Source organism: Phycodurus eques, chromosome 7, assembly GCF_024500275.1.
Source record: "Phycodurus eques isolate BA_2022a chromosome 7, UOR_Pequ_1.1, whole genome shotgun sequence".
NCBI classification, from domain to species: Eukaryota; Metazoa; Chordata; class Actinopteri; order Syngnathiformes; family Syngnathidae; genus Phycodurus; species Phycodurus eques.
Window position 1 is genome coordinate 30,564,880 of NC_084531.1, and position 19,367 is coordinate 30,584,246.

Sequence of the window (19,367 nt, forward strand, 5' to 3'; positions counted from 1 at the left end):
TCTCCCGAAACATTCCTAGCTCTTCCCGCATTGCGCCGCTTGTCGATATCCTGGCTCCTCCGTGCAATTTCTGGTGGGAAATTCCAAATATAAGAAATGAGACGCACCCGGGAAGTCTCGTTGACAAACCAAAATTGATCGCGGCAGTATTGCGGATCAAAAGGAGCGAACGGAATGCAGCTCAATGTAATGGAGTAAAAGTAGCAAAAAATACTCAAGTCAAATGTATATTGCATCCAAACTACTCGGACAAGGAAAACATGTATCCCAAAAGTTACTTCAGTAAATGTAAGAGAATCATGTAAAGTGGCTTGTTAGTGTTACTACCCCGCGTTGACATTTTGCGACACCAGAGACAGCGGCGGGGTTTTTCGCCGCCAGCGTCACGTGACCCACCGGGAAGTCGCACAAAGGTCTGCGTGATGATGAAACTTCCTCTCGGCCAAGACAAAAATATACATATATGACATTTGAGTCATAAACAACAGATTGTTTTCGTGTCTAGGAGTAGTCGTAGCAGTGTCTATTTAAAAAAAAAAAAAAAAAAAAAAAAAATTGTCCGAGTAGTTTGAAAAAATTTAAACATACTTGAAAAAACATTTACATTGTAGAAACACACAAAAAAAAGCATTGTTCACCTTTTTAAATAAAAACTCCCAAAACTGCCACACAAAACGCCCGTGACGTCACAACCACCCAAGTAAGATGTCATTAGTGTGTCCAACAACAAACTTTCCGCATTCGAGCAGACATTGAAGTTTTTTTTATTTAGCATAGTAAGAGATCCCGGGTGGGACCGACTTTCAATATGCTGAAAGAAGTGAAACTTGTGCTTCCCCCCCCTGTTAAAAAACACAAATACATTTCTCAGCGAGGTAGTAACATCATATTCGACAATAATCGAATACAAAACATTTGTCATTTGGCAAAAACAGTATCTTTGTTTAGCTTGTCAGCATGAAGCAACCATTAATTTTGTAATAGTAAAATAAAACATAAAAAGTAGGACCTTTGTCATTATAACACACCAAAATTAAATAGATGTCACCATAGCGAAATGGACCTGGCTAAGTCCTGGAATTAACCAGGTGGGCTTTTTGAAAGTTAACATGTTGTTTTTCTGAGCAGCGTTCATCTAGTTTATTTAGTGATTTATTGATTTATTTTAATAGAACCATAAAAACAAAAGTAGCGCCAAAATCCCAAAACAGGAAGTGACTTCACAAAAGACAAAACTAAATTCAAATTAAATAACAAAAACAGGACTGGCTGACGAGACGACCGCAATGGATCCATCTACTTCCTTGTTGAGGAAGGCGTTTCCTGTATGAGCGTCTTCTGTGGCGCCAAACGTCACAGATGACGTAAACTACGTGGATTGGGGGCCACACTGTAGGAAGGGGCGTCACCACTGACGTCACCGTTTGAACACACAGGGTTCCTCGTGAGCCGTAAGCATTAGCATTAGCATTAGCACTCGACAGACCAAGCGAAAGTAAGTTCATATTCCATATTGCGACACTTCAGAACACGCAAGCTCCTGCCTGGCGCTACTTTAGAAGAAACACTCGAAAGTTTGGTGCTGTGTTTATTTTGTCGGTACATGTAGGAACCTCATGTTGTTGTGTAAAACGTAAATAAAAACAGTACAGTACAACGATCCTGCTAATCGCGTTCAACAAACGGTACATTGTGACACGATTGAATACGCACGACAAGAGTTCCAAAGCATTTATTTGAGTGTTATTCCACGGAAAGCTGATGCAACGCGGTGGTGAGCTTCACGCAAAGGCGGCAGGGAAAACAAACGCAAAGTTTCAACATCTCCGATGGTTGTTGGACAACCTAGCGGTAGTGCTCAAAATATTATACGAATAAAAACATTTGGAAAATACTTAAACATTATATATATATATCTAAAACAACATTTCCAAAACGTCAAAAAGTATTAGACAATTTAAACATACTTGAAAAAAAACACAACATTTGAAAAAACAACGACAAATATAGTACATTAGAAAATGTAAAATATTTGATGAGAATTTTTTTTTAAGACTATTACATGGAAATTACGAAGACCCCAAAATAGTTTTATATTTTTGGAAAAAGACCAGAATATCAGGCAAAAATATAATTTTTTCAATCAAATCTATATGTTTGCCGTTGCTCCTCCACATCGAAAGGAGCCAGATGAGGCGGTTCGATGCCCACCCTCGGATAAGCGGAAGATGGATAAATATTTGCCAAGAAAATGCAGAAATGTTAGGCACAAAACAAAATACACATGCTTTTGACAAAAAAGATTTTGAAACGATTAAAAAAACGAGATAAAAATACAAAATACGAGTAAAACAAAAAAATGAAAACAATACTATGACAAACATATGCCATATTGCAAAATATAAATATAAAAATAGAAAAATAAATTACAAAAATACTGGCAGAATTGGATGAAAAATGAATGCAATATTTTACAAATATTCCTGAAAATAAAGAATCCTGGAAAATGTTGATGAAAAATACCAAAATATTCGATAAAATACAAAAATACAGTTGAAAAAAAAATCTAAATACTGGAAAAAAAAACCAGTATCTTATTTTTGATATATTTTATACAAAACTATTCCGAACAAAAATCCCAAAACATCACACTTGCATTACATTGACTTGTTGTAACCTCCAAAGCTGCACTCGCCTACAGTGTCAGTCGCGTGTGGCGTTTTCACCGGATGTGCGTGAATGACAGGCGGCCATTTTGTGTCTTTTGAGGATGCGGGGTCGTCACAGGAGCTCGCATCTGGGCCTGTTGCTCCTGCTGTCGCAGCTCTACCAGGTGGGCTCGGACAACATCCCGCCCGTCACCCTGGCAGTCCTCGGCCTCAACGCCTACCTCTTCCTCTTCCCCGCGGCGCCGCTCATGAAGGTACGGCGCGCACGTTCGGCCGATCCAGATTCGCGCTTCGCAAAACGACAGGGGTGACCGAAGTGCGTTCGCGACATCGAAACGCAGCGACAGAAATCGCTTTTCTCCGTTAGAGCAAAGGTCGATCGGACAAAAATACACAGATGTTTGGAGAAAATACCAAATACTTGAACGAAATAGACGAGAAAACATGACATTGATATGAAATGTATTTTCAAATATCAGAAATACAATTTAAAAAAACGAATATTTGAGCAAAAGTACAAACTTTCGATGATAAATATTTGAGAAAATAAATGCCAGTGAATCAGACAAAACATTTGCATGCATAAAAAAACTTTAGATGAGAAAATACAAACTGAACAAAAAAATACAAGAATATTGAAAAAAGTGGTTAAATAATGGGAAATATGAGAGCAAAAATATTGGGAAAAATACTCGACTCACAAAATACTTTTTTTAGAAATAATTGGAAACATTTGACGGAAAATATCACACGAATAAATCCCAAAACTCCAAATGAAGACGAGGCGTTTGTGTCCCGGCAGGCGTGCGTGAGCGTCCAGCGGGCGTGCGCGTCGGGCGAGTGGAGCCGCCTGGTCCTGTCTCCTTTCCACCACGCCGACGACATGCACCTCTACTTCAACATGGTGTCGCTGGTCATGAAGGGCCTCCGTCTGGAGCGCCGTCTGGGCGCCGCGTGGTTCGCGTACACGCTGGCCGTCTTCTCGCTGCTCACCGGCGTGCTCTACCTGGCGCTGCAGGCCGGGCTCTCCCAGCTGACCGGCGACCAGTCGCACAGCGACGCCTGCGCCGTCGGCTTCTCAGGTTTCCGCTGAGTGTAAATGTTGCATTTGGGGACACTCGAGGCGTTGGGAAAAACATATTAATGAAACGATACCTAACAACGCAACATCATCTAATTGGTCACGTTTGATGCGGTGAACAAATCAATGTCACAATATGTAACAAGACGACCTTAACACATTAGAAGCATTTGAATCAATTGAAAAAAATAAAGCAATACTCAAGCTAAACATATTTACTGCATTGAATTAAAATCAAATATTTTGGCTGCATTTGCTTAACAGATTCAAGTAAGAATATGTAACAACGCCACCAAACGATTTTGGCAGCATTTGGCACGCGATGTGACCGTGAAAACTACAAAAATCTTGTCTGCGTTTCACGGTGAGCAAATGAGAGTAAGAAGGTTTTTGTGCGTTTCAGGGGTTCTTTTTGCCCTGAAGGTCCTGAGCAACCACTACCACCCCGGCGGCGTGACCTACGTGACGGGCTTCCCGGTGGCCAACCGCTACGCCAGCTGGGTGGAGCTGGTCCTCATCCACATCACGGCACCCGGGTGAGTCCTCGTCGCCGTGGAGACGAGCGGACGACAGGGGCGTCGTTAACCCCCCCTCCTCCTCCTCCTCCTCCTCCTCAGGACCTCCCTGATCGGCCACCTGGCGGGTATCCTGGCGGGCCTGCTCTACACTGTCGGGCCGCTGAAGAAGATGATGAAGATGTGTGCAGGTGACTTACTGTTAACTCGTGAGCAGTTCAGAAATGTAGTCAGTAACGTAATATGAAAGTAATGTAACGTAATTACCGCACGAGCCCGTCGTGTCACAATGAATTCCGATTGAGCGCCATACGCACGAATAAATCATGTATAACAGAACATACTAGATATACATTCTGGATATTACCGTCATCAGGGCTGATGTCGTCCAGCACCTTCAAGCCCGGAACGTCCTACAGATCCTCAGGTAACGCGCTCACCGCTTAGTCCGCTTATTTGATTTGATCGGGAAGCAAACGGCGTGCGTGCGTGCGCCCGTGCGTGCGCAGGCTACAGTGGCAGACACTCGAGAAGCGAGCGGCACCCGGCGGACGATGGGTCGTCGTCGTACACGGGCGGGATGACGGAGGAGGAGCAGCTGGCGGCGGCCATCAGGAACAGTCTCGGCGACACAGGTGGGCACGGGGGTCTACCCGGCGGACCCCCGCTTACTCGCGGTTCGCCAACTGCAGATTCACCTCTTCGGCAATTGTTTTTGTTTGTTTTTTTTTTTTTTTTTTTTTTTTTTTGCAAATTCTTATTATTTTTGTGTCTCTTTGCTTTTTCTTTTTGGGGGTCACCAACCCTGAAAATGCTTGCTGGTAGTTAACTCCCGGTTATTCAAGAATTTGGTTTTCATTGTAATTCAATGCCAATCTAATAGGCGTCCATTTTCCGGCAATTTTTGTGGTCCGGCCCAGTCCCCCGCGCCCCGTGAGTCGCGGGGGTCCGCTCAATTACTATTTTATTACTATTATTTTAGTTTTTGTATGCATTGTTCTCTTGATTTGACTGCCATAAACCTTTTCTGGCTGTCTTTCTTGGAGCTAACAAGGTAGCGCTATGCTAACAACGCGTGTTCGCCAGGTCGCCACCAGCACGGCGACGGTCCGGCTCCGCCTCCGTACGGCTTCCGCTTAACGGAGGAGGAGCTCCGTGCCAGGAGGCTGGCGCGATTGGACGCTTTCATGTGAAAACGAAGACGAGGATCTCGGACCTCTCGGGAATGTCGGACGCTCCCTCGACCGCGAGTGTCCGCCGCGCACGCTGATGAACTTTGGCCTGTTGGAAACTTTTTCACGAGAAGTATGAGAGGCGCCCTTTTTCTATTTTTTGGTTGAATTTGTCTTTCTATTTATCTGCTAATGCATCATATCATGTGACACTTGTAATAAACATCCCTGTGACTATTCTCATTCATCCAGCTCCTTTCATTCTCAGGGCATTGAATGGATCCCAAGGGAGCGTCGCGACGTTTGGCCGCGCGAGCGGGCGTCACGGGTTCAGGCGACAAAGTGTTTCGGGATTTGTAGCATTAGCGGCGCGCGCGCTCTATACTGGTGGGCCAGCTCCAATCCACGCCTCCGTCTTAGCCGGACAATTCAAGAGCGTGGGTCGGATTTGACATCTTAACCATCTCGGTTAAGATGTCAAAGAATACATTAAGTTGAAAGTTTGCGAGTGTCAGCAATGAGCGACACAGTAACAGGACCTGTCCTACGGTCTCCTTCGGACGAGCGAACCTGAACGATGAGGTGCGCTACAAACGGCCGCGGGAACACTTTGCTAGCAGGAACTCAAGCTCCTGGGCTGGTTGGTGGAAAAGGGGCTGAAGGGTTCGAAGACGTTGGCCGCATACTTCGCGATGTTATAAGTCACACAGTTGATGCTGCTGACAATGAGTCTGAGAGGAATTCATGGTCTCCTGTGAACAATAAAGTCCGCAGTTGATGGTTCCTGACTTGGGTAACGTTTGTAGGCACTCGATGAGTTTTCTGCTCGGGTTTCTTCAGTCTTTCATATGTGTTGGCATCGCGGAGAAGTCTAAGTACCTCGTTACCACCCAACGACTCGTTGACGGGCGGTGGCCTTTGCAAGGCATCCTAACGACTTATAACAATAATAATAATAATAATAATAATAATAATAACGCATTACACTGGCTGCCATTCTGTGCCTACGGCCCCTCCCTGCACCACCAAAAATCCAACCGCATTCATGATTTAAGTGCCAACAACGGCACTTACCCGAAGCGCCACGCCGTCTGTTTTGCATTCCAAAAGAATGAAACCATTTGTTTGTTTGGGGCGTGCCTCCAACACGGAGCATGAATACTTGGGTTTCCACACCCGAAAGCAGGCCGGTGCTGTCCTGACTCAGCCCTGTTGCGTGTCGCGATGGGCACGCCAGGTCTTTTGAGTGTACTGAATCATTCGCATCAGTTCATTCAAAAGATTCGTTCTCCGAATCGTTCAGTTCTTTTTCACAAACTCACCCAAGTGCTTCCTCATTCAGTTAACGATCCATCCCCGAGGTTCACGTTCACCGAAGGATTATGCGTTGTGGGTGTCGTGTATTGTAAACTAGGAAAGGCGGGGAGATTATTTAAAAAAACAAAAAAACTTGGGCTAAATCTCAGCAAGCTCTCGAAGGCCCTGCGACTGGCTGGCGACCGGTTCGCCGTGTACCCGGCCTCTCGCCCGAAGATAGCTGGGATGGGCTCCAGCACGCCCGCGACCCCAGTGTGGATAAGCGGTAAAGAAAAGGAATGGATGTTTTCATGTACTTGACTGACTCAAAAATTCCCCGTTAGCTCGGAGCTGCTAGTGAACGCTAGCCCCCGCGAGGACGTCAGGACTTGCGGTTCAAATCACTCATGAGTTCGTTCGCTGCGTAGTGCGTCGTTCCTGGCGCAAACCGATCCCTCGTCGTACGAGTACATCGCTCCTTCGCCGATCGCAAACCAACAAGTTCAACGAACGAATCGCTCGTGTCTTAACGGATTGCGAACGATAAGTTCAACGAACGACTAAGTCTTCAGTTCCTCAGTACACCAGTTCACTGAACGAATCACTCAGTTCACTTAAGTCCCGCCCCCGTCTGCACGCCGGCTCCTCATTGGTCATTCGCCGAAGATTCAGAAGCGAGCGACGGAACGCTTCGACAGTTCCGTTTCCGCTCCCGGCCGACTCGCTCGGCTCGCGGCGGCGGTTGGCGGCCGAGCTAAAACGACGAATCGTTTCATAAACTGATTCGGTTCAGTTCGTTCATTAAAGAGATTCGTTCTTCTGCACGAAACGTTCGCGAACGAAACAACACGAGTCGCACGAAGTGATGGCGCCTGCTCAGATGCCAAACATCTTCAAAGATAACCGGAACAGTCCTGTTGTGATCGATTCGATGCCCTGAGAAAGTAAGAAACAGCATTTTTGGTCTCAATTAAGTTCCAAAAAGAATACCCATGAATTCAAAGTGCTTTTTTGGGAGACAGTACTTGGATCGCAAGATCTGTTGGCTGGATGTAGTTCCAGGGCCGAAATAAGTACCCTGCTTGGTGTTGGTCCCAGTCAAGGTCCTAAAATAGTACAACCCCAGAAAAGTGCATTTAGTACTAGGAACTTGGCTCTTTTGAAGGACCGTAGTGTGTTTGGACCATAGGAAATGGAATGAAAGTCTCAATTAAGTTCTGAGCTAAAACCTACTGGAACTGAAACTAAATGTTATCCCCCTCTTTGTGCCCAACTCGCAATGGTCCTACAACAATTCCTCGTTCCTCGGTAAAGTTCCGAGAAATAGGCTCTTAGATTCTACTGTAGTCTCTTGCGTGACTTTGGGACGAGGAACGTTCGGAGGACCCGTGTGTGTTTGGACCGAGAATGACTAAATGGAGTTCTTAGGTAATTTATTGGGCCCAACAAAAGTCTTGTCTGTAGCCAGTTCGGTATTCCAAATGGGAGTCTGTTCACAATTGCCTTACCTGGATATATAAAGGTTGACTAAATACACCCTGCTCGTATAATCCAGAGGTCCAGAAACCTTTGGGACGGGGTCTGCAGCTAGCTCCAGTGCCAGAACGAAAAGGTTAGTTCTTTTAGTTCCAGGTCCTGTAAACGCCTCGGATTGGAGCCTATTAGTTACGAAGGAGAAGTCATTTGTTCCTGGATTGTTTTTTGCATTTCTTCTACATTGTTGGGGTAAAAAAAATCGTTTTTGGTCCCAGCTCAAGTCTCAAAGCTCATTTCAACCTCAGTCCGAGGCCCTTTTGGAGGACCGTCGTGTCGTTTTCACGGGAAAAAACATTTCAAAATGGAGCCGAGTTGTTGACACCAGGCCCGGCAGTAATGAGTTCCTTCTCTTGAGTGGAATTTCCTGTCTGGTGAGGTACTGTGTGTCAAATGTCACCAAACGCAGCATTGTGCTTTGTTTTTGTGAATTAATGACTCACGACTAACATCATTTTTGATATTGACGGTTTCTTCTGTCGGTAATGACACGGTGTCGCTTGACGAGCAACTTAGTTTCTAACGCGCCGTCCGTCTTTGTTGCGTAGTGGTTGCTCAACTCTTATTATTTTGTAATGATAACATTTAAATGTATTGTTACCGATTCGGGTGCCTCCTACGTCTCTCGGCTGGGCCGCGAACGCCTCGGAAGAGCCGGCCGGGGGGAAGTCTGGGTCTTCCCTGCCGAGGCTGCTGCCCCCGCGACCCGACCTCGGATAAGCGGAGGAAAATGAATGAATGTATTGTTTCAGTTAAAGTGATATGCCGGGTAAGATCTGAATATTTACATTCCCATTTTCGAGTTGACCTTCATGCTTGGATGAAGAAGAAAAAAACGGGGGCAGCGGCTCAAGCGGGGAAGCCCTCAACCATAATATCGATGTACTGCGTTCCTACCAAAAGCTAAAAGGCTTCTAATAAAGCTATTCAGGTTATATACCGAGTGATCGAAAAGTAACTCCCTATTTTTAAGCACTTGTCATTTATTTCTGAACTATAGTTCTTACAAGAAATGAACATGAGAAGAAAGTTTGATTTCAAATTGGATATGGGCGCCAGCGTGAGCCACAACTTTCTCAGCCGGCTGGGAACCGCATGAACTGATTTCACAAGGAAGAGGTCACTTCTCGTAATCGCCCTTCGAGTTCTTCCAAAGTCGTTGGTTTGGGAGAATACACTTGCTCCTTTAATCGTGGGACATGCAAAAAAAAAAAAAAAAATGGAGAAAAATATTACAACATAGGACCAAATTATAAGTATGTATTTTAAAGTAGGGAGTTACTTTTCAATCGCCCTGTATATTGCGGATTTTGAATCCAGCAAAAAGGACGTCCCGTGGGGTCCCCCAAGGGTCAATTCTTGGACAACTGGTAATACAATGTTTACATTGCTGATATGGTCTCTCTGTATCTTGGATTTTCACCTGTCCGGAACGTGCTCCCGGGACAAGTGGGGGGCTGAGTGTAACAGGGTCAGAGTCCTGTCTCACCCAACTTAAGTTATCATGTTAGGGGTGTGGCGTCGCCTCATTTTTCACATTCTCCTGGCGACGCCCGTGCGTTAATTACAGGTTAATGGCTGCGCGACACACACCTGGTCCACACCAGTTTGTTGGCTTTCACACACGGCGCCGCAGCAGCCGTCGTCTTCTCGTCATGGCTCGCATGGGGAAAAAAAGGAAGCTCCTACTCTTGCTCAATGTGCTCGGGCTGGTGGCAATCTTCATGTTAGTCACCAACAGCAACTGGCCCCAAAGCGGGCATCGGCTTCCCGTTTGGGGCGCTTCGGTTACGGATGATCCTCGGGCGGTGTCGAAGAGGCTCGAGATGGAGCCCGAGACGGAGCCCCAGAGAGAGCTAGAGATGAAGCCGGAGAGGACCGGCGGGAGCGTGGACGGCCGTCTGAAGGAGAGGCTCGACTACTTGGAGGAGATCGTGTACGGACACCTGAACGGTAGGATGCGGCCCACGTGAACGTCACCTGACTTCACATTGACACTGCTATCTGTTAATAAGAGTATAAAACGGGGACGACGTGCCCTGACGTCGTTTGTCTACGCGTGCTCGTCGACAAGACGACCGGTTCATTTTCTTTGTCCCCGTATAAGCCCGGACGTTTGCGACGGCCGTTGCGTTGTTTGTCGACGCGTGTCCTGACTCTTCTGTGACCTCTTGGGAAATTGAACTAGCCGCCACTGCTTTAGAAGCTCATTGTGCTGAAGTCTCACGAGATCTGCTCAAGTCCCGCATGACCTTGTGACTCCTGACAGCGGCAGGAATGTTGAAGGGTGGAAAATTGGCATTTTTACTGTACTGCATATGTCTGTTGTACAAGTTTGAGCTGCTTTCCGGATGAATAAATCACGGTCGTGTTGCGTGCAGGTCTTTCTAAACCTCTGGGCCTGGTGGAGGGCTTCGGGGCTCAGGGGTCAGACGGCGTTCCCTTCACGCTGTCCGCAGATGAGGAGCGCAAAGCTGTAAGTCTGAAGGTAAAGTACGGTTACGACGCTTTCATGAGTGACAAGATCTCCCTGGACCGAAACATCCCGGACTACAGACCCAGCAAGTTAGTACTTGTCCGCCTTTGAAAGAAAATCAATAACATTTTTGCCATAAAAAAAGCTTTTAATAAAGCTTACGCAGGTTATTCTTGCTATCTATTGGAGATTTTGCATCCAATAAAAGGGACATCACATGTGGGGTCCCCCGAGGGTCAATTCTTGGACCACTATTATTCAATCTTTCCATTACACTTTCTCAAGTCGTACGCAGACATAACATCGATTAGCATAATGACTCCCATCTTTACATTTCACTACATGCCGATGATTTGTCTCCCTTACATTCCCTCATGCAAATGTATCAATCACATTAACCAATGGATGACAGATAATGATGATGACCTGAGCATTTCATACTGTTATGAGTTGCATGTTTTTTCCCCCCGTTTTATATTTCGGAAACTATTATTGCTTGTATTATAATTGTTTTGAATCATTTGAAATCACATTGTGTTTTCCTTGATTGCGCGTGAAAAGCCCTGTATGAATACAAACGGATTGATATCAAATCACGCTATGTTGTTGTTAGCTCAAAATGCTAATGTCATGCTATTGATGTTAACGTGGTTTAAAAGATGCAAATGTGGGCTCATCCAAAAGATCAACAAGCATTTTTGTGCGTGCGTGTAGATGCAAAGAGTACTCCTACCCGACGGATCTCCCCCAGATCGCCCTCATCTTCATCTTCGTCAACGAGGCGCTGTCCGTCATCCTGCGCTCCATCCACTCGGCTGTCAATCACACGCCGGCGCACCTGCTCAAGGAAATCATCCTGGTGGACGACTCCAGCGACGACGGTACGACGATCACTTCCCCTTCCCAAAATGCAACACGGCGTCAGAGTGCTCTGTGCTCCATTTCGGGTTGCGCCGCGCCGCGAGCAAATGTCTCCCCGAAGTGAGCTCGGGATACGCCGCGGCCAACGCCGCAACCCGCGGCCTGGAACTCAGGAATGCGTGGATCGTTTTCATTCATATTTCACGTGTTTACGGAGGCACCGTCAGGACAACATTACATTCCAAATACTAGAAAAAGTTGGTTTGGTCAAATACGGGACATTTCGACTCATAAGTCAAGGTACCACTGTATATGAAAAGAATAACGCTATAAAGGAGTTGGATTTGATCAATATGCGAAGCGGGGAGGCAGCGCGACACCCTGTGAGGGAAGCTCTGGACCGACGGAGGCTGGTCAAATAAAGCAAGATTGAATCGAGCAAAAATGAAATGCTACGATAAAAATATTCTCACGAGCGCGCATCTATCCGTCCAGCGCCCGCGCGAGAGAGAAAACTCTCCCAGCCACCGCCGATCAGGACACGACGGGAGTTGTCCGCAGTTGGCGCGCGGGCGCACACGCTAACAACATTGTCAACACGCGGAGGTTAGATTGTGAAACAAGCGTCTTGAACTCGCGACTTGAGGTTTCAGCCTTCGGTCGCCGTCACAGCGGTCTCGACATGCTTTCATTTCCAACCGGAGGGACGAGTTTGTCTCCTTTTGAACTTCTCGCGTTGCGATTACGCCGCTTCAGCGCCACGAGCTAATGTCATTTTATTAACGTGACATCATTTGCTTTTGTCCAAATTTAGCACGTGTTGTTGTTGAGACTTTTCTCATGTGACCAAATAGGACTTCAGTGACGGAATGCAAATAATAAATGGACCAGATGACGGTTGTTCCTTCCTGCTTCATTGAGAATTGTGGACCACCACTGGATCTTTCCATTTGTTTGAATTCTTAAAAACAGTGGCGCAAAGCAGGGGTCAGTTGCATCGTGAAAACACAAAAAAAAAGCTCATTAGGTGCAGTATTTGTTTTAGCAGGCTACAAATAGCTCGATTACGCATTATCAGTGTAACCTGTTCTTCTGCTCCACAAGTCAGCAACAAACTGGCCTTGGTGGAGGTAACCCGCGGAACGAGCGTCTGCGCCCAGCGGGATGAAGATGTTGTTGTTGTTGTTGTTGTTGTGTCGCAGAGCAGCTAAAAGGACCTCTGGAAGATTACGTGAATAAGCGCTACCCCGGTCTGGTCAAGATCGTCAGGAACCGCAAGAGGGAGGGTCTGATCCGGGCCAGGATCGAAGGCTGGAAGGCGGCCACCGCCGAGGTGACGGGATTCTTCGACGCCCACGTGGAGTTCACGCCCTTCTGGTGAGGCCTTCAAATGACCTTTTGTGCGCCAGTCCCTCCGATAGAAAAAATGTGACGGAAACCCATTGAAATTCTGTGGCAAACCAAAACAGCAGCACCTCTTGAGGCGCGTAATGATAGTAAATTAATAATCATCCTAAACCCTATAATCAATAAACAAAATGTGCTCGTCAGTATTTGCATTTGGAGTTGTCATTATTTATAGTTCCTTCGGCCATCGGTATATAAAGGAGCGATCCCAAGTGGGCCGCACTTGGGATCGGGTTGGGGTGAACGCGCGGCCCCTGAACTCAAATGACCGCCTTCGACTCCGTCGCTAACCGAGCCGCGCGCTCGCTCGCCGCCCAGGGCCGAGCCGGTCCTGAGCCGGATCGAGGAGGACCGCACCAGGATCGTCCTGCCGTCCATCGACAACATCAAGTACGACACCTTCGGGGTGGTCTCCTTCGGGCAGCCGGCCCACGGTTACGACTGGCAGCTGTGGTGTAAATACATCAAGCCCTCCGATGCGTGGAGGGCCCTGAAGGACGACTCCGCCCCCATCAGGTGGGGCGCCCGCAAGACACCTTTTCAATTTGTTTGTAAACGACAAGCTTCTATTATGTACGGAATTACGTATGACGTCATTGGGGTCGTGCGACAGGAGTCCCGCCATGATCGGCTGCTCCTTCGTGGTCCACCGGGTCTACTTTGGCGAGCTGGGCCTCTTCGACCCGGGCATGGATGTCTACGGGGGAGAGAACGTGGAGCTGGGCATCCGGGTCAGTATCTCGTGCGGTTCCCCCCCTTCAAAAAACAAACCAAAAAAAAAAAGACAGCTAGTTAGCGGTTAGCGCTAGAAGCTCCGGTAGTGCGGTCGTCGACGTCTTCACGCGGGGCTCCGTCTTGTCCGACAAGTTGGACTAAAACGCGGCACGTAGAGACCGATTACCGTCGCCGACATTCAACATTTTGACACATGTCGGCATCGGCGTTTTTATTTCTTTTTTTAATCCACGGCCGAGAAGAGGTCCGTTTTAAACCGAGTAACTTTTCATTGGGATTTGCAGTTGACTTTATAAGCGATGCCGCTGACCCTGGGAGCTTCCTCCACTTTTTGTTTCGAAGCGAGAGATCGACATTTCAGTTGCATTAAAATCTGGCAAAACCTGATTCCCAGTCGCCAAATGATTTATTTGTGGACATTTCCATTGAACTCGAAAGGACATGCAGCTGAGCCTGAGAGCTCTCTGCACGTTTTCTTACAATTTGAAAAAACAAACGCAAATTGCAAATGTTGTCCGAGATGAAGGAAAACCTTCAACATGTTGCAAATCTGAAAAGCTGTTTCATAAACATATGCTTCACGGCATCTCGTGAAGTTGGCGTGTTGTATTATTCGAAAATTTGCCGAATAAATAATAAAATGGATATTATAAATGTATATTATATATATTATAAATGTAATAAAACGTTGCCGATATTGTCCCTTTGACGACAGATAATATCGGCTCCAAATATCGATTCTCGGCCTCCTTGGCTACTAATTGGCGTCGGTGTCGGCCCTGATAAAAAAAAATAAAATCATAATAATCATAATGACCTCGTTGTATCTCGACGCACAAGATCCCAATCAATCCAGCATCGCTCCCAAAAAGTGGTCGCCCGAGTGTGTTGTCATATTTACCCCCTCCCACTGCGCCCCCTGCAGGTGTGGCTGTGCGGGGGCAGCATGGAGATGCTGCCGTGTTCCCGCGTGGCTCACATCGAGCGCTTCAAGAAACCTTACCTGGAAGGCTCCCTGGCGACCATCATGCGGCGCAACGGCCTTCGCGTGGCCGAGGTCTGGTTGGACGAATACAAGCCCAACTTCTACATGGCCTGGAACATTCCCATGGAGGTAACTCTTGCGCAATCCCAATACGCTCGCTGCTCAACAAAAAGTTGTTCGGCTTCGGGGGCTGACATTTCCAGATGATCCGAAAATGCGCTGCAACTAGCTCACTACAACTCACTTTGAAAGTACAAGGACATGCCCCAACTTACAAGTTTTGTTGCGTGCCAAAGTTCAGAGTGACACGTGCGCGAGTGGAAAACGAGATGCGCTTTCGGCCGTTACCGAACGGGACGAGCAGCCAAACGCGCAAATGAAAACAAAATGAAAACGCCCACAAGGAGCACGGAGCGGACGCTAACACTGACCGCTAACCCTCACCGCGTGGTAAACGGGCAACGCGACCGACTCCGGGCTACCGATGTCACTCGCTAGTCTTTCCTAAACTACGCGCTCCCAAAACCAAATTGTGTCGCTTCGTTTTTGTCGGTCTACTCGTGTTCCACGTGTCCACCGGATTTCCTGTCGCCAAGTCAAAAGTGGCTCTGGGGCCTGAATTTTCACATTCTTACGGCTGAGTCGTTAGACCTTGGTGTCGTGTTGTGGTGGTGAACGACTGCAAATGTCAATCATCTATGGAAAACTGTTTGGGATATTATTTCAATGCAAATGGATGTAAAATTGTTGAAATTGGAAGTGATGAAGTGACGCTACGTGTGCGAAACCCTAACTTGACCAGAACCACGGCATCGACTACGGAAACGTCTCTGAGAGGGTGGCGCTCAGAGAGAGACTGCAGTGCAAGAACTTCAAGTGGTACATAGAGAACGTTTACCCCGAGATGAGGACCCACCAAAACACACTCATCTACGGCGTGGTAAGTCCACGCAGCTCAGTTTCGCATCGGCCATCTGTCGAGAACATGCGCTTCCAATTTGAAATGGCCAAAATGGGCCGCTTTTGAGCAAAATGGCAGACTTCCTGTGTCCTTTCAGGCATGGCTTCTTGAGACTTTTTTTGTGGGTCTGCTTATGATAGACATGTCTACCAAATTTGATGTTGTTAAGTCAAACTGTCTTCAGGGGCTGTTTTTTGTTTGTTTGTTTGTTTTTTCATGCTTTTATCTCAAGTAGACTTGACTATTGTAATGGTCTTCTGACTGGACTCTCCCAAAAGAGCAGTAAGGCGCTGCAACTCATTCAGAACGCTGCAGCTCAGGTTCTGACCGGAACAAAGAGGTCAGAACATATTGCTCCAATTCTAAAGCCTATGCGCTGGCTCCCAGTGAGCTTTAGAATAGATTTTAAAGTGGGGCAAATTTCCAAACAATCGGATCCAACTTTTGGTAGTCGCTCGCACCCGCGGGACCGACCAAATGTCCGATTTCGGGGGGTGAAGTTGGGAATATATGTCTTGTTGTTATCGTGCTGTTGCTGGCTCGACATGCAAAATGGGTTTATTTGTCACTTCAGATGTACAACATCAACGTCAGCGAACTGTGTTTGGACCAGGGAGAAATGCGAGACCACACCCCCATCCTGTTCCCCTGCCACGGCTTGGTTCCTCAGGTAGCGCCCGCTCACACCTACAACACGCACGAGTCATTTGTTCAAACAGACGTTCGGCACTTTTCAAAATCACCGGTAGCGACCAAAAATGGACGTGAACAAGCGACGGCGACGCTGGAGTTTTACTGCTTTAAATGAGACGCGACAGTTTCTCTCATGCAGGCGTTGAGGAAAAATGAGATCGAACAGGAAGTCGGCCATTTTGCTTTGAAGCAGCAGCTCCATATTTCAATTGCTATTTTGACGTCCCCTGGAAAGTTAGACCAAAATTGGCCCCCAACAAATGTTTCGCCAATTGGGTGGAGATTAGGGCTGATTAGGGTGATCTGGCCCCCCCAAAAAAAAAAGAAATAAATAAATGGTACTCAACATTTAACACAATAACCCCAACAAGATATTAAATATGCCAAATAAAATACAAATAATAAAATGCGACAAATGTCGAAAATGTAACACTGGTTTGAAGTCGTGAGTATTTCCGGAGGCACAAAATACAAAATAAACAAACGGCGCCCGCAGGGATAATGCAGACGCCTTGCATTGTAAACATGATCGTTCTCCAGTTATGATGCTACATAACCTTTTTTGAACATTATTGCTCCTTTGAAATTTTGAAGGACAATACAGATGAAGTCGTTTTGCCATTTTACAAACCACCTGACTAACGATCCCACCATTGATTTTTGTTGCCGGTGGCTAACTGCTAATGCTACTGTGCTAGCAACAGAGAGTGACCGCAATCGGCTTTTTTTGGTTGCCACGTCTTCAAATGAATAAACGGTGTTGTGCCTTTTCGGCTGCTTATAACAGCGTCGCCCCGCGTCGCTTTGGAGACGGCGCCGCACGACCGCCGTTGGAAACTCGCGACGTAGCGCGGCTTCCTTTTGAGGCCGACCGAGTCGGACGGGGAGTCTCGATCTGGCGACGGGCCGCGCCAGCCGAGGAAGCGCGGTTTGCGTTTACTCCGCCGACTTGCAAATGGAAGCGGAGCAGGCACAGGAGCGCTCCGATTGGCCGTTGTCACGCACATTCCCGCCGTGTTACATGGAGGAAATACGCGCACAGCTGATCACCGAGATCGACGGGAAATTTATGGCTACCGTAACGTCCCAGCCCTGGGGGACATGTCTATCCTGACAGGACGCGCGCCCCACGCTAAGCGGGAAGTCAGCCATTTTGGTTCGGTCAACATCAACAAAGCGACCTTTGAGGCATTTCTTTCCCGAAACCTCCGCGTTTGTATTGTTGTTGTTTTTTGTTTTTTTTTAAATCTCGGTCTTCGCACGTCCCGGTTCATGTCGTCTCTCCAGTTGGTGCGCTACGCCGACAACAAACAGCTGTTCGTGGGCAAGCTGGGCAACAGCTACCAGGCTACCCGCTGCCTGGTGGACATTCCGGCCGGCGACGTACCGCGGCTCCTCGACTGCGCCGCCGTCAGTAACGTCAAGCAGACCAAGTGGAAATTCACTCAGGTGACGCCTCGTTCCCGTCACGTCATATATGAGGTTTGGTCAGCGGCGCGCGAAGTGAGCTTCTCTCCGTCCCCCTCGTTCCCGACGCAGGGCGGCGCGGTCCGAAACTTGGCCACGGGGCGCTGCATGGAGGCGGTGGCGTCGGAAAGCAAGCCCTTCTTCAAGGTGGTCATGCGGCGCTGCTCGGGCCAGCGGTGGAACCTGACCACTCCCGCCGTACGTTTCTGAGTCGACGTCGTCGAATTTGCCGGCCGACTCGCCGGATCGGGCTCGTCGTGGCTGCCGGCGCAGTTCCCGCTCTAGGCTGTAGGAGGCGCTCCCGGACGTTGTCCTACGTCTCGTCCGGTTTGTTCGCGAGTTGGAAAAACAAGGTAAAAAAAAAGGACATTTTGACTTCTTCTCTGGAGCTCCATTTTTTTTTTCTTACACTAGTATCGTTACATTTCGCCTCCACTTCTTAAATGACAACGAATGCGTTCCCCACTGGTTGAAATCCAAATGCCTGTCATTCGTTTGCACCGTTGGAGTGCAGTAGGACGAACACCTCTGATGGAAAATAACATGAAATTCCTCCCTTGTATAAGCAATAAACGATGTCATCTGGTAGAAAAAATGTCAAGCGTCGATCCCATTTTAGCCACGTCCACGACGAGGCATTCAAAGTTCCTGGTTTTCATGGGTTTGAACTTGCAAAAGGCACAACTTCGATTGTCAACACTGTATTATTATGATCATTATTATTATTGAGAACTGAAGTTGGAAAGGATACAATCAGACATGTATTTTTTGGATGGAAAAACATCTACTTTCAAGATGAAGTTGTACATTTTTCATTTCATTCAGTCAAGTCATTTTTACAATAAAAAGTCTTCTATTTCCAAGATAAAACCTTGTCTATTTTCAAAATGAATCGAGTTGTGAGTCGCAATAGGGTGCCGTCGTCTTGTTTCTTTTACATTTGACCTTTGCCCCGTATCGTCAAGTTCAATGTTCATGTTTTGTAACGTAATAAAGCAACACAGCCAACGAACGCTTATGGAGCCTTTATCCACCTTTATGGATATAAACGACATCGGTTCATGCGAATCGAACAATAATAATAATAATACAATGTTACGCAATGACAACATCCATCCATACTGTATATGCAGACGGGCAGCGCTATCAATATAAATGATGACATTATTTGACAATATGCACATGCCGCATGTGCAGAAAACAACAAGGAATGATGTATTGAAAATAAATGATCATAAAAGACACGTCTTGTTTTCAACAGTTATTTCAAATAAGCACCTGCAAAATATACTGGTTATGTAAATTGTAAAGTCATATTATTGGTCGCATTATGGCACGATCTACACCTTTTATTGACCGTAACTATGAACGGCACCGCACGCGAGTTCGCCTATTTAAGAGAACATATTTCACGATGCAAAATCAAATGTGTATAAATGTCAAGGGTCAAGTCATATTTCAAGTTAGACATGACAAACTCATATGTCGTTACATGATATTTGACAGTGCATGATGA

General features: G+C 46.8%; 2 protein-coding genes across 4 annotated transcripts; both read left to right on the forward strand.

Annotated features, from left to right (window-relative positions):
• The first annotated feature begins 1,398 nt into the window (after positions 1–1,398).
• Positions 1,399–7,335, forward strand: rhbdd1 (rhomboid domain containing 1). 3 transcript variants are annotated; one of them, XM_061681869.1, is made up of 8 exons: positions 1,399–1,495; positions 2,770–2,923; positions 3,472–3,751; positions 4,154–4,286; positions 4,368–4,456; positions 4,642–4,692; positions 4,775–4,900; positions 5,352–7,331. In XM_061681869.1, the coding sequence occupies exons 2-8, from the start codon at positions 2,771–2,773 to the stop codon at positions 5,456–5,458; spliced, it is 939 nt and encodes a 312-aa protein (XP_061537853.1). In that variant the 5' UTR covers positions 1,399–1,495; position 2,770; the 3' UTR covers positions 5,459–7,331. The 3 variants fall into 3 exon arrangements, with proteins under 3 accessions (XP_061537853.1, XP_061537854.1, XP_061537852.1); XM_061681870.1 differs by lacking the exon at positions 4,775–4,900 and having other exon boundaries at positions 5,352–7,335; XM_061681868.1 differs by having other exon boundaries at positions 4,775–5,445.
• A 1,343-nt stretch (positions 7,336–8,678) lies between these two features.
• On the forward strand, positions 8,679–18,721 carry LOC133405153 (polypeptide N-acetylgalactosaminyltransferase 17-like). The gene is made up of 11 exons (XM_061681862.1): positions 8,679–10,219; positions 10,648–10,831; positions 11,457–11,623; positions 12,806–12,980; positions 13,329–13,526; positions 13,624–13,741; positions 14,671–14,859; positions 15,533–15,670; positions 16,266–16,361; positions 17,672–17,833; positions 17,924–18,721. The coding sequence occupies exons 1-11, from the start codon at positions 9,841–9,843 to the stop codon at positions 18,059–18,061; spliced, it is 1,944 nt and encodes a 647-aa protein (XP_061537846.1). The 5' UTR covers positions 8,679–9,840; the 3' UTR covers positions 18,062–18,721.
• The last annotated feature ends 646 nt before the right edge of the window (positions 18,722–19,367 follow it).